General features: G+C 39.8%; 2 protein-coding genes across 4 annotated transcripts in view; both read right to left on the minus strand.

Moving 5' to 3' along the window:
- The window catches only part of kalrna (kalirin RhoGEF kinase a), a 288022-nt gene that overhangs the window by 220238 nt on the left and 54057 nt on the right, over window positions 1-13727 (minus strand). For both annotated transcript variants that reach the window (XM_057853377.1, XM_057853375.1), the window contains exon 2: window positions 7470-7544. In XM_057853377.1, coding sequence (XP_057709360.1) covers window positions 7470-7544 — 75 coding nt within the window. The remainder of the gene's footprint in view (window positions 1-7469; window positions 7545-13727) is intronic.
- Window positions 1429-5897, minus strand: LOC130927495 (uncharacterized). Of its 2 annotated transcripts, XR_009066443.1 has the most exons (3): window positions 5701-5897; window positions 1779-5476; window positions 1429-1554 (listed from the first exon to the last, which is right to left on the minus strand). XR_009066443.1 is itself a non-coding variant. In XM_057853378.1 (2 exons), exon 2 carries the CDS (start codon window positions 5287-5289, stop codon window positions 2062-2064), a length of 3228 nt encoding a protein of 1075 aa, XP_057709361.1. In that variant the 5' UTR covers window positions 5290-5476; window positions 5701-5897; the 3' UTR covers window positions 1562-2061. The 2 variants fall into 2 exon arrangements, 1 of the variants encoding a protein (XP_057709361.1); XM_057853378.1 differs by lacking the exon at window positions 1429-1554 and having other exon boundaries at window positions 1562-5476.

Below are 13727 nucleotides of genomic sequence, written 5' to 3' on the forward strand. Positions count from 1 at the left end.
TAGCTTCAGGATTCACAACGAAACATTTTTTATTGTATAAATTAGTGCATAAAGCAAGCCCACTGGCTAAGTGATTGATACTTGGGGTTGAATGTTCTACATTTATTGACATTAAGTTTCATCAGGATGATCATGACTGCTAAATTTAGCAGCATTTGGAGAGTGGCAAAGCTACGGAAAAGCCACGTGATTTGGCGTAGAAATAATAATCATAATGAAGCCAGAAGAACCCAAACAATTCTAAATGTGCCTTCAGGAGGCATCCTCCACCCATAAATCCAAAATTCAGCGTGCAAATTGTGTTACGGTCAGTTGAGTTGCGAGGCTGTATGCTTGTTTTGGCACACGGTCATGTGTAACGCCTGCCAGATGCGAGAATTTCATATAAATCATATGTTCGGGGTGTTAAGCATTCTAGATGATTTTCCCTGGCCGTTTCCTGCCAGGGAAAATCCTGCAGAGAGGGAGAACACTAATGATTTTTACTGCGAGACTATTTGTCTACAGTATTGTATAGGTGTGTGACAATTAGACATGTGCTGATTACCGGTTTCAAGGTACACCGTGGGATGAAAACGTCACGGTTTCAAAAACACAAAGATTTTCCGTCATACTGTCCCTACGGCATTAGCTTTTTAACGTCCAAAAAATGCAGGGAGAAATCCCTCGCTTGCAGCTGCAAGGTTCAACCCTCCCCCACCTGTTGTTACTCAGTGTGAGCAAATACGCTGTGCTACACTGGAGGAGGTGAAACTCCTGAACTTTTTCCCCCATTGAAGAAAATGAAATCACTGGTATGGGAGTACTTTGGCTATAGAAAAGTTAAAGACGGCTGCAGCTTAGAGGAGGAAAGACATTTAAAACATGTTTGCGAAAGTTGGCTGCCGAGGAGGAAATACCTCCAAATTGTGATTTATATGGAATTAAAGGTTAGTAAACACTTTCATGAAAGTATGTTATGTCATTGTTTTCATTTAGCTTAATTAGTGCTGCAACGATTAATGGATTAACTCGAGTATTCAATTAGAAAAAAATATTTGGAATTAAATTTTGCTTCTTCGAGTATTCGTTTAATTAAAGTGGCGTTGTAATGGTTTGTTTTGAAAGTGTTTGCATTTAGTTTTATTGATTAGGGTGGATACACTGCTCTCTGGTCTGCCTCTTTTCACGTGGCTGAATCCAACTGCTCCCCATTAAGACAAACGTAAGCTAAGTTTTTGTTTGAGATAGTGTTTTTTAATGCATTCTTAATTTAGTTTATATTTAGCCATTTTTTGTGGGAATATATGTCTGAGCCATTTGTTAAGAGCATTGTAGAAAAACTAAATACATAAAAAAAGTTAGCATTTTATAGCATTTACGCTTAGTTTTTTGTTTGAGCTAATGTTTTTTAATGCATTCACAATTTATTTTATAGGTATTGTACTGCCCAAAACAGTGCGTTTCCTTTGTGCACTGCCCGACAGCCAGCTAACATTGAATGCACCTCCATAAACCACAAGGCTTTGTCTTTTCTTGTTTTTATGTGAGGACACCCGTCTTAATATTGTGAAACTACAACACAAAAACATACACAAATTCAACACTCAATATACAGCAAACTGCACTATACACTTATATATACAACTATATACAGTTAGCACAACTTGCTTGAGCTATTAGCCATTGGATAGCCTCTACAACACAATACAACTTAATAAGTTTTGTACATGTGACCCTTCACCACCTGGGTATACATACACTGCCCATCCACGTTATTATACACATAAAATACTTACAGACATATATTTCCGAGGCAGAAACGCAACCGAAAGCACTCACGAGTGTCAATGATACGCCAGACACCACACTGTGAAAGTGAATGAGCTTATGACCAAAACTGTGACAAAAACCATGGGTGCAGCGAATTATCCTGCCCAACAGGTGGCAGCAACGTACCGCAAATGGTCAACTGATGGCCCATATTACTGCAGAAAGTCAGCACACTCCCCGCTTGATATAACAACGTTATATCACTACAAAATTCTACATACATAAACACGAAGGATAGCTTTTAACATGCTAAACAGATTCAGAAAGAAGTACCACAACTTCCTTAACGGGCCACAGGAACCCCTTCGCAGTCCCTTCCTTAACGATACGAACATCCACTTTGATCTTTGGTTTGTTCTTCTTCCACTGTCCGCGATTGCAGCTAGCTGTGGAGGGTGAGCGTGCTGCAGTGCAGATGCTGAATCTGCTGCATGCAGTCCCGCTGGCGCGCCAGGCGGCGGCATGTGCGGCAGCAGCATCAAGCGCCCGTGCTCTGCGTAGTAACGATAGGCTTCGTGGAAGTAGTCGTTGAAATGGCAGACGATGGCGCCGTCGTTGCTGGTCACGTCCAGTGGCAGGCTTTCCGGGATTTCGCCGGGGACGTTGGCGCCGGTTTTCTGACGGGCCACTTTGTATTGATCGGCGTAGCTTTTGGAGCAGTAGGAAGTCATGCGTTCCAAGTTGGTGGTGGCTACTGCCATCTGGAATTTGCCGTAGTGGTTGATCAGAGGCAGCGAGCCCACGTCCTGCCACTGGTGGTTGTCGGTGTCGTAGCGGGTGGTGACAGTCTTTAGCCTGTCGTCTTTGCCCATCTCCAGGGGCGTTCACACTGTCACGCCGACGTAGCGGTCCTCCAAGCTTACCGCGTAGACGTTGCAAAAGATCTTTGGTGCCGACTCCGGGTTGTGTCACTTGTCTATTTTCGTTATTGTGGTAGACCTCTGACTCTATGAGAGTTAGAAATGTGTTGTCATCTATTGATGAAGCTGGTTTATTATCATCTGGAGTTCTATCAAACACTGAACATCCAAGAGTATCGGTGCACGGTAACGCATGCTTGTTCTCCTTGCTCGCTTGTGGTGTTAGACCACGATGTTTCTGCATGCTGCTGTAGTCTTCTTTGACGTTGATAGCATTTGGACACTGATGCAGAAGAGAGGTGCGTCCGTTTGACAATATATTTGCCTTGTATACATTTACATCTGAAGGCTTGTGGACTGTTGCTAGGCACACATCTCCGATGATGACCCACCCTAGGTCCAGCCGTTGTGCATAAGGAGCATTATCTGGTCCGTTGATCTGTTCTCTTACTTTGTGCACTCTTAAGATGTCTCTTCCTAGAAGCAGAAGAATGGGAGCGTCGTGATCGACAGGATACAGTTTGTTGGCAATTGGCTGTAAGTGAGCGTGGTGGAGTGCAATATTTGGAGATGGAATTTCAGTCCTGTCGTCTGGTACCATGTCGCACTCTATTAAAGTAGGCAAAGGAAGTTGTAATTTCCCATCTATAGCCTCCAGTATGAAATTCGATGCTCGTCGACCTGCTGTCTCTTGTATACCTGAGCATGTTTTCAGTGTGTATGGCATCATCTGAGAGTTTACACCGAAAATTTCAAAGAATTCAGTCTTAGCAAGAGACTTGTTGCTCTGTTCGTCCAACACAGCATACACTTTAACGGCTTTCTCTCTTTGACCAGCAGGATATGCCTTCACTAAGCAGATCTTAGAACATGAACGTGAGCCATTTTCGCTTCCACAAATCTTTGTACACATGGAGTTGACTGAGGATGATGAGCTTTCACTTTGCTCCCCGCTGTCGTTTTTGTTGGTTGTAGTCTGGTGTGTAGCTTCAACTGGTGGACCAGGGTGCAGAGCTGATATGTGTCTTTCACTATTACACTCAATACACTTTACAACCACCTTACAGTCTTTTGCCATATGTTGTGTAGACCCACAACATCTGTAGCATATGCGATTATCTCTCAGATAGGTTTTGCGCTCCTCTAGTGGTTTGTTTCGGAACAGCTTGCACTTTTTTAATGGGTGTGGTTTTTTGTGTATTGGACACTGACGGTCCGGCTCAACTAATTCTGTGGCAGGGGTGGTGCTCTCGCTGTTTGGTGGCTCATCCGGGATGTCTGTCTTGTGTACGTTGATGAAAGATTTGCCACTATGCTTGACAGGCCTTTCGAATTTGGGTGATGATTGACAGCTCACGTAGTGCATGGCGAAGCTAGGATCATTTTTTATTCTTGCTTGGCGCTGCACGAAGTCACAAAATACGGAGAATGGAGGAAAAGGAACCGTGTAATCCTCCTTGTACTTACTTCCAAATGTGATCCACTTCTCTTGGATGTTATAAGGAAGCTTCTCTACTATAGGTCTTATGCCCCGTGCTGTGTCCAAATATGTGAGCCCTGGTAGTGCACCATCTTCTTTAGCACACTCCAGTACGAGTAATATGTCACTCAATTCTCTCAACTTGGCATTGTCTTTATTGCTCAACCGAGGAAATTGTTCCACTTTTTTGAGGAGAGCATCTTCGATGACTTCAGGACTGCCATAACTTTCTTCAAGACGTTGCCATACCATGCGAGCTCCTGCTTCTGGGTTAAGAATATGTACAGCACGAATTCTTTTTGCTTGCTGTGATGATTCCACGCCCAGCCATTTTGACAGCAAATCCAGCTCTTCTCTTGCTGATAGATTAAGGTCTTTGGTAGCGCTGAGAAATGACGCTTTCCAGGACCAATAATTTTCCGGCTTGTCATCAAATTGAATTAGTCCAGAACTTATAATTTCTCTACGAATCAGATATTTTGCAAAGTCTTGTCCGCTTTGTAATCCAGATGGATGCTGTCCAGATGAATTTGACTGGGGATTACTGGGAGAAAAAATGTCAGTTTTCTCTTTTTTAATTTGTCGGTCACCTGCATTTTGCATATTGGATGACGCAGCTGCTCTGGGTGCAGTTGTTCCATAGTCACTAACTTGCGTTTCTTGTCTTTCTGATGCCCACTTCGAAGTTTGTTCACAGAAGGTCTCGGACTGCTGATGAACATATTCACTAGTGCGTTGGTTGACATCCATCGGCTCCTCTTTAATACGACGTACTGGCAAGGACTCCCCGCTTTCAGCTTCCTCATACACAGCTGCTTCAGCTGAAGCGGCGGCAGCAGCCTTTTGGCACTTTAATAAATGCAGTTTGGCTTCCAGGTTGGCCTTTTGTTGCATTATATCAGCCTCCTTTTCTGCGTAAGCTAATGCTGCCGTGGCTGCCTTTGCCTTGGCGTATGCTTTTGTAGCAGAAGAAGCCGTTGATACTGAACGCAGAGAAGGTCTGCTGGATGCTCGTGATGACAGCGATTTGACGTCGAATGTTTGCAGAGGTTGCCTTCCCTCCGGGTGTTGTTCGCCTCCTGCAGACTCATTTCGCACGTCGTCATGCTGATATGTTTTTCTTGAGCGTAGACTCATTTTACTTAGTGCTGTTTTCTGGTGTTCCAGCCCGATGTGTGAGTGTCTTTTCACTGTACTGCCCAAAACAGTGCGTTTCCTTTGTGCACTGCCCGACAGCCAGCTAACATTGAATGCACCTCCATAAACCACAAGGCTTTGTCTTTTCTTGTTTTTATGTGAGGACACCCGTCTTAATATTGTGAAACTACAACACAAAAACATACACAAATTCAACACTCAATATACAGCAAACTGCACTATACACTTATATATACAACTATATACAGTTAGCACAACTTGCTTGAGCTATTAGCCATTGGATAGCCTCTACAACACAATACAACTTAATAAGTTTTGTACATGTGACCCTTCACCACCTAGGTATACATACACTGCCCATCCACGTTATTATACACATAAAATACTTACAGACATATATTTCCGAGGCAGAAACGCAACCGAAAGCACTCACGAGTGTCAATGATACGCCAGACACCACACTGTGAAAGTGAATGAGCTTATGACCAAAACTGTGACAAAAACCATGGGTGCAGCGAATTATCCTGCCCAACAGGTGGCAGCAACGTACCGCAAATGGTCAACTGATGGCCCATATTACTGCAGAAAGTCAGCACAGGTATATTTAGCTGTTTTTTGTGGGTATGTGTCTGAACCATTTGTTAAGAGCATTGTAAAAAAAACATTAGCCTTTTATAGCATTTAAGCTAGTGGACTTTCTCTATGTAAGTTAGCCAATTATTCTTTTGTTGCACATGGATCCTCATTTAAAAAAAAATAAAAATACCATTTGAGGCTCAGCTCAGGTATTTTAATTTTTAATGTTCCTTATCCGATTATTCAGTTATTCGAACTAACTAGTCTATCGATTAATCGACTACTAAAATATTCAATAGCTGCAGCCCTAATATATACTGTATATGTGATATCTACTGTAGCATTATGTGGCCGTATGTTTGTAGCAACTAGCAACTGGGCGTTGTTTGTAGCGGCATTGTTTGCATTGAGTCTTATCGATTTGCGTGGATACACTGCCCTCTAGTCTGCCTCATTTCACTGGCTGAATCCAGCTGCTCCATGTTAAGACCAACATCAGCCAAGTTTTTTTTTGAGCTAATGTTTTTTTAATGCTGTCGTAATTTAGTTTATAGGTATTTTTAGCCGTTTATTTTTTTTGTAGGCATATGTGTCTGAACAATTTGTAGAGAGCATTATAAAAAAAAAAAATAATAAAATTAAAAAAAAACATTTTTTAGAATTAAGCTAGCGGTCTTTTGCTACGTAAATTAGCCAATTGTTCTTTTGTTATTTTGTTACATAGATCCTAATTTATTTCTTTATAGCGTTTGAGGTTCAGCTCAGGTATTTTATGTTTGTATGGCTTGTATGTTTTGAAAAATAAAAATCCTGTTCAATGGAATATTTTTTTTCAAACCCAGCTATCTCAAAGTAACACATTTTAGAGCTGTATTTGCAATACCGTGATACTGTGAAGCTGTCAAATTTTGGCTTAAGGTTATCATACCGTCAGAATCTCATTCCGGCACATACCTAGTTACAATGTATTGAAAAGGTGATATATCGCGATACTTTGTAGCCTAAAAGGTTAACGATATTTTGCCACTAAGAATCGATATAGCTTTTTAAAGAGGTGTCACCGTTTAAAAAAAAGCAAAAGGAACTAAGGGTTTACGACTAAAATCTTCCATTAGAATACTGTCTACGTTAGCTCACTGGCTGCCAATGACCGCGCTAGATCTCCAATTCATTTTGACTAGATTGAACATCTAGTGCCTTCAATGGCACTGAAACCAGATAATTCAGAGCCAGTTTTGTGGGCATTTTCAGGTAACTTCTTGTTAATTTTGAGTCACTTGCTATTCATTTGGGGACATTCTTGAGTCACTTTATATCGAGGTGTCGAGGTACTACTGTACTGCTGTTTGCATTATTTTTAATGGTAAAAAAAACTATAGGTATCGGAATGACAATTGTCGATTCGTCAATTGTAGATCTGTGCATCGACTATTGCCAGGCTAGGAATCGCAAATATGGTGGTACTATAATTGAGATTTTATTCTTTAAACAAAAATTGTTCATGCATTTCATTGAACGAGTCTCATTGAAAGCATGTCAGCCTTTGCAAAAATATCTAAGGGAAGTGTTCCTGTTACACTTACCGGATACAAAGGCCACTTTCTCCTTCAAAACAGGCAGAACATCAGATGCCTTGATGCCTTCAGTCCTCAGAGACCCTAAAGCAAGACCAAAAAATAAGCAAAAGAGACAGTCAGAGGAGCTTTACGATTTTATAATTAATCCAATTATCAGATCAACATTCCTGCAAGGAGAAAACACGCAGCCGCACGCTGACACAAGCGGTTTGTGAATATGTGGTGGAAAAATTGCTTCTTCTTCTTGCCTTTCAAATAACATTTTTATGTTTCAACACTTGGAATGCTTGAAACTTCAGCAGTTGTGTGACTTCTAGACACAGAATGTGGTTTATATCATTTTGCACATTCTCAAGATTGTAATTTTCTTTTGAGAGAGGGTGAGGGAATATAACCGTAAGTCAGCCTCCTGCTGAGCGAAAGATGAATGTTTTAAAATCCGTGCTCGGATTAAAAGATGGAGTTGTCACTACTGCCTGAATATAGTCGTCACATTGACATGTTCACAAAATCTTTTCAGCTCTTGGTAGTACATAATATGACCCAGCTACCAACAAACACCATTCCAGTTTTTATTGCATGAACTCTAAAACCAAAAGTACCGTAATTTCCCGAATATAACGCACACTTTTTTCCCCAAATCAACTTGTAAAATCATGGTGCGCATTATAAACGGGTACATGGATGGAGACAGAAATATAAACATATATATATATATATATTATATATATGTAAACCGATTTTTTTTTATTGACACGGCCACGTTGTGTTGAAGATACGTATGCGGCGATCCGTTGCCGACCATTATGGTACGTGACGTCACCATTTTGTTTCGGTAATACTTCACTCTGATCGGCCGAATGATTTCGTCTGTGTTAAATTCTGCTTTTTTCATTCTTCATAAAGCACAGAATTTAGTTTCTTGAACTCATTTGAGTCAACGTTTATTGCAGCTCCGTCCGCAACTCGGACCATAACAAACGTAACAACACAGACTTCCTGTGTGTGTCCGTCAACTATATCTGTCCCTCGGGAAACTCCAACCCAAATAACAATAGTTCCTATTGTTACTGTCGTGTCGAGCTCTCTCGGATTTCCGACTTACGTTCTCACTTTCATTTTACCGTATCAATCCATGGAAGAAACATTTATTAATCATGACAAAACGAGCAAGTTATACAGCAGCCTTTAAAAGAAAAGTCACATCTGTTTTGTTTTCTCCTAGATTCTGGGAAGCTGGAGAAGTTGTCAAATCATATTATTACGGTAAATATTGTCAGTTTACGGTAATGTTTTGAACTACCAATATGCTATGCTTGTGCTGTGTTTCACCAGTCAGTAAAATGACATTTCTGTATCTGTACACAAGCTCTGTTTTCTTGCATTCTTCTATTTATTGGTGCTAAATTTGGGGTGCGCATTATACACGGGTGCGCCTTATATTCGGGAAATTACAGGTATTACACATCACATCACATCACATTACAGTCTGTTAAATTTAACTGTCCATTTCAAATTAAATAATTTGAAAATTTACATTGTCATTGCTTGCAAAGCGTTAAAAGTACTGTGTATGTTGTCGTGACAAGCCGGTGGCAGGGGTCGGGTGGGGTGGGGTACGATGGGGGGGCCCTATAATGTTCTCTTGTCCCCGGGCCCCTGCAAGTCTGTTGACAGCCCTGCCACTACATATAAAGTATTTCTATTGGGAAGGCTATATCAACATTGGTTTTGTGAACAACTTTAGAAAGTGTTACCCCTGAAGTAGTAGTTGTTCATATGAGCTCTTATTTTGGCCAATCCTTAACTGGACAAGGTGTATTTCAGCTACGTGAATATTTTTGTGAACTACATGTCAAAGTTTTGTTGCTTTTTTTACGTTACGTGAACCAGAAGTTGTTTGGTGTCACTGGCTCGACTTTGGACGACGTAAGGTCTGTGTGAACACAAAACTGCTTATGGCGTAATATTAGGAGACTGAAGTAATATTGGGTGCAAAGAGTGAGTAAAAATAAAGAGTTAGATATTGAAATACTTAGTTTTTATTTTATTCCTGTTGATAAAACTTGACTTTATGACTTTATATTGTTAATATTGGCTGCAGAGTTTTAAATTGTAAGATTTTCAGCTGGTGATATGGTATGGTATGGCATCTGGTATTGTAATTTAGATTTTTTTCAATGCAAAAATTGTGGCTCAGTGAGTATGTGGGTGAGCATGCATGTGTGTGTGTGTGACTGCGTTGGGGGTCCATCCATCACTGTTGGGTGGATTTCTTTTAACATACGTATGAAACTGTGACTTGTCTCAAGACTTAACCGTGGAAGCAATACTAAATCCCATACTTATCTTTTCCTTAATAAAACGATTGGTGCCTGACATGATCCGGATGTAGGACTAACAGATAACTACAGTAAATATCACTGAGACTAAGGATTAGAATTAGTCTAAATCAGACTATACAATGGCCACTGTGTCTCCAATCCTTATAGTGCAGAATCGACATAATTTCGCATTAGCTCCTTCATTAGCCAACTAGCCACATTCTAGCAAGATAACGTTTTGAAAGCTAACATTCGATAATAACCAAAGTGTAGCCTGAGTGAGTTAACATTTAGAGTTTAGACAATGACATGTCTACCGACAATAATAAATGTTAATAAATGATAATGTTAAAACAGTGTAATATTTATAATTTTAAATCCTAAACATGAGCTAAGCAATTGTGACATGTGACGGAACAACGGGCCTGCACTAATGCCTCACAGAAACAGAGAAATAAAGCAACACTAGGTAACTTTCATAACATTTGTGACAATATGTCAACTGACAACTAGTTGAACGACACTTCTTTTATATCATGAGGGGGTCTGTATCGCTTTCACCCGCAAACTTTGAGGAGGGTGGCAGGAACCCTGCCGCACAAACAAACTACAAATTTGCTGACTGCTTTAGAGCATACGTCACTTCCCCCTTTCCCCATTCATTATAAAGACGGAAGTCGATGTGAACACTGAGTTTGGGTGGGGTGTGTGTGGGTGTGTGTGTGTGGGGAGGGGTTAGCCACACTATGCCACACGATTGCTAAATGTCATATGCTATTGTTTAGCCATAACTGGAATAATTACCTTATTGCTATTCATCTTTCACGCAGCCGCTGGAAACAGAAATGTTGTTTAATCCATCTGCAGGCAACCAGGAGATTGATTTTTGATTGACTGATGATTTTACGACACTTCACGGGAAACGCAGCGCTCGTCCTCATGGGAAACGCAGTCTCCCTTGAGGCAAAACAGTACCGCATTTGTCCACCGGCGTCGCTATAATCAACCAAAACTGAAAAACTACCAAGTGTTTCTTTAAACGGTCGTATGGAATGTTCGTTTCAATGTTTCCAATTTCATACACACCCAGATAGCAGACCGACATTGAAAAGATGTTGGATCAACATTCCGCTATCGATCTTATCTTTGAATCAACATCACTTTTGCACACTCAATTAATGTTGATTCCACGTTGAAATTCTTACAAAACCTAAATGTCATTTCGATTATAATAATAATTTTGGAACAACGCAAAATCAATGTTATGTTTCGACCAAAACGCCGGCTCATCCGTAATTCAATGACTTTTCAATCATATTTACTGGGCAACCAGAAATCAACTATTTGTGAGCATTAGTTTATCAACTATAAAACAATGTTAACCCAACCATCGTCTGACATACCATAGAACAACACTGTTTCAATGTCACCGGACGTCGAAAATTTCGATGTCAACCATACCGAAGATTTTGATGGAAAATCAACGTTTATTCAATGTCGGCCTGCTCTCTGGGCAGTACCCTATAGGAAAAAGAAGTACCGGTAATAATAATAACTATTATTATTTTAATAGTCGATTAAGCGATGAACTAGTTATTTCGATAATCAAGTAATCGGATAAGGAACATAGAAATTTAAATGCCTGAGCTGAGCCTCAAACCGCATAAAAAAATGAATAAATAAAGGAAGGAAGATCTAAATACAACAAAAGAACAACTGGCAAAAGTCCTCTATCTTAAATGCTATAAAATGCTAACTTTTTTTTTTTTTTTTTTAAACAATACTCTTGGTTCAAATGGTTCAAATACATATTCCCACAAAAGAAAAAAAAGGCTAAATATACCTATAAACCAAATTACGAATGCATTAAAGAAACATTAGCGCAAACAAAAACAGGGAGCAGCTGGATTCCGCAATGTGAAATGAGTTGTGTTATATTCACTGTTGCCACTAGAGGGCAGTGTATCCACCCGAATCAATAAAACAAAATGCAAACACTTTCAAAACAAACTATTACAGCGCCACTTTAATTAAACAAATATTCAAATCTTTTTTCTAATCTAATTACTCAAGTGAATATATTAACCATTGGAGCACTAATAATAACGTACAAAAAAATAATTAACTTGCAATTTGCTTTAACTGTGAGTGACATGCAGTTTTTTTACATCAGGAAGTAAAGTAAACTTAAATACAAATTTCCTGCTGTCTCCCACAGGAAAAGAATGACCAACACGAAGCTTTCATGTCAAGGCTACTGTTTCAGCGACCTTACATCTCTAGAATGCTTTAACACATATTCTCATCTACCCTTTTTGGTCTACCGCATGTGATGTACTGTTTTGTCTCACAGTTTTTGTCTTCTTGTTCAGCCTCATATGTAAACTTTCATCCAGCATGTGTTTTCTCCATCCATGTATGTGTACACAGTACCTTTACTGTACAGATGTGTTTGCAGTAGCATATGGATGTTAAACTAATCAGTTTGTGGCCAATGAATTGACACAGAAACATTACCGTCAAAAAAACAGACGGCCAACACTGTCTGCATGCTTAGAATTTTGCATTTAGTGGTTATCAAGAAGCATCATGCACAATTCAATGACGGAACAAACAGTAGGGTGTCCGTATTTGTGGAAAACGCCTGTAAGCTTTGGTGTGAAATAGGACGTATACTTTTTCATATTTCTATCTATAGTTTGGACAATTAACTTCTAAAAGCGACAGCTGTGTGCTATTCACAGTAATTACTCATAATATTTTACTTTTCTTAAAGAAAAAGAAAAAAAATCTAAGTTTGAACATTTCAAAATGTGTAACATGATAAAGGCAATTGTCCACAAACGGTGATCTACCCATGACAAAATAAACCTAAGAAAATATCTGAATGATCAACTCAATATTTTTTAATTTAGGGACATAAGTATTTGATCGGGCGCTCACTATAGAGTAAAAACTTGAGGTCTAATGTCCGAAAACAGTAATCGTCACCAAAATGAATGTGGATATTAGAGGCGTGCGAAATTTCCGAATATTCGCGATTCGGCCGTGAAAGTTTCGAGAATGATTCACAAACATCCAAATTCCGATTATTGAGGTATACCAGGTAAAGTGGAACTAAAACACAGTCAGCTCGGTCTTTAGGACGCAATGAGGAAAGGACCAAGAGTAAATATCATGTTCAACTCATGCTGCTAGATGAAAAAACAATAATACCTGACTGCGGCAGACAGCCGCTACAAACAACGCCCAGTTGCTAGTTGCTACAAACATACAGCCACATAAGTTACGGTAGATATCACATATACAGTATATATAGAACTACATGCAAAATGACAGACGGCGGCGTTAGAACATGTATAGAGAACTAGATGCGAAATTACAGACTTGCCAGCGTTAGTAAACAGCCGCCATCTTAAAGTAGTAGACTTCTCTGGAAGGCTCTGTTGTAGCGGACCTAATTAACTTTTTATCTAAAATACTCCTAAATCGGCAAAATATTGACTTTAATCTATCTTTAAATTATGAAACCAGTTTTAAAACTTTCAAATGTCGAAATTAGACCGAAAGGAAATTATGAAATAAAGGGAGCAATTTTAACAACTTTAACGGTTGTTTATTTCATAACACATGCGTTATTTTATGCTCCTGGATGAAATGGACCACTTGGATGTGTGAAGAAGCGATCGATATATTTATTTAATTTTTGGAACCCCGCGCCATGAAAATGAGTGACTTCCGGCTTCGGTCTCGCATTGAGGAGGAGGGCGCTGTGACGTGTACGGGTGAAGGCGTCCTCTTCACTATACAGCTGTACTGTTGTATGAGAAGGACTAAGGATTCAGCTGATTTTGCGGATTAATACGTTTATTTTTCACATCACGCCAGCCAAACGGCTGCAGAAAAATCTTGCTGTACGAGGGATAGGCGTGTGTGCCTT

Source organism: Corythoichthys intestinalis, chromosome 12, assembly GCF_030265065.1.
Source record: "Corythoichthys intestinalis isolate RoL2023-P3 chromosome 12, ASM3026506v1, whole genome shotgun sequence".
Taxonomy (NCBI): domain Eukaryota; kingdom Metazoa; phylum Chordata; class Actinopteri; order Syngnathiformes; family Syngnathidae; genus Corythoichthys; species Corythoichthys intestinalis.

What these genes read in the sequence shown, in the direction of transcription:
- LOC130927495 (XM_057853378.1), bottom strand. Translation starts at nt 5,289, where the DNA reads ATGAGTCTACGCTCAAGAAAAACATATCAGCATGACGACGTGCGAAAT.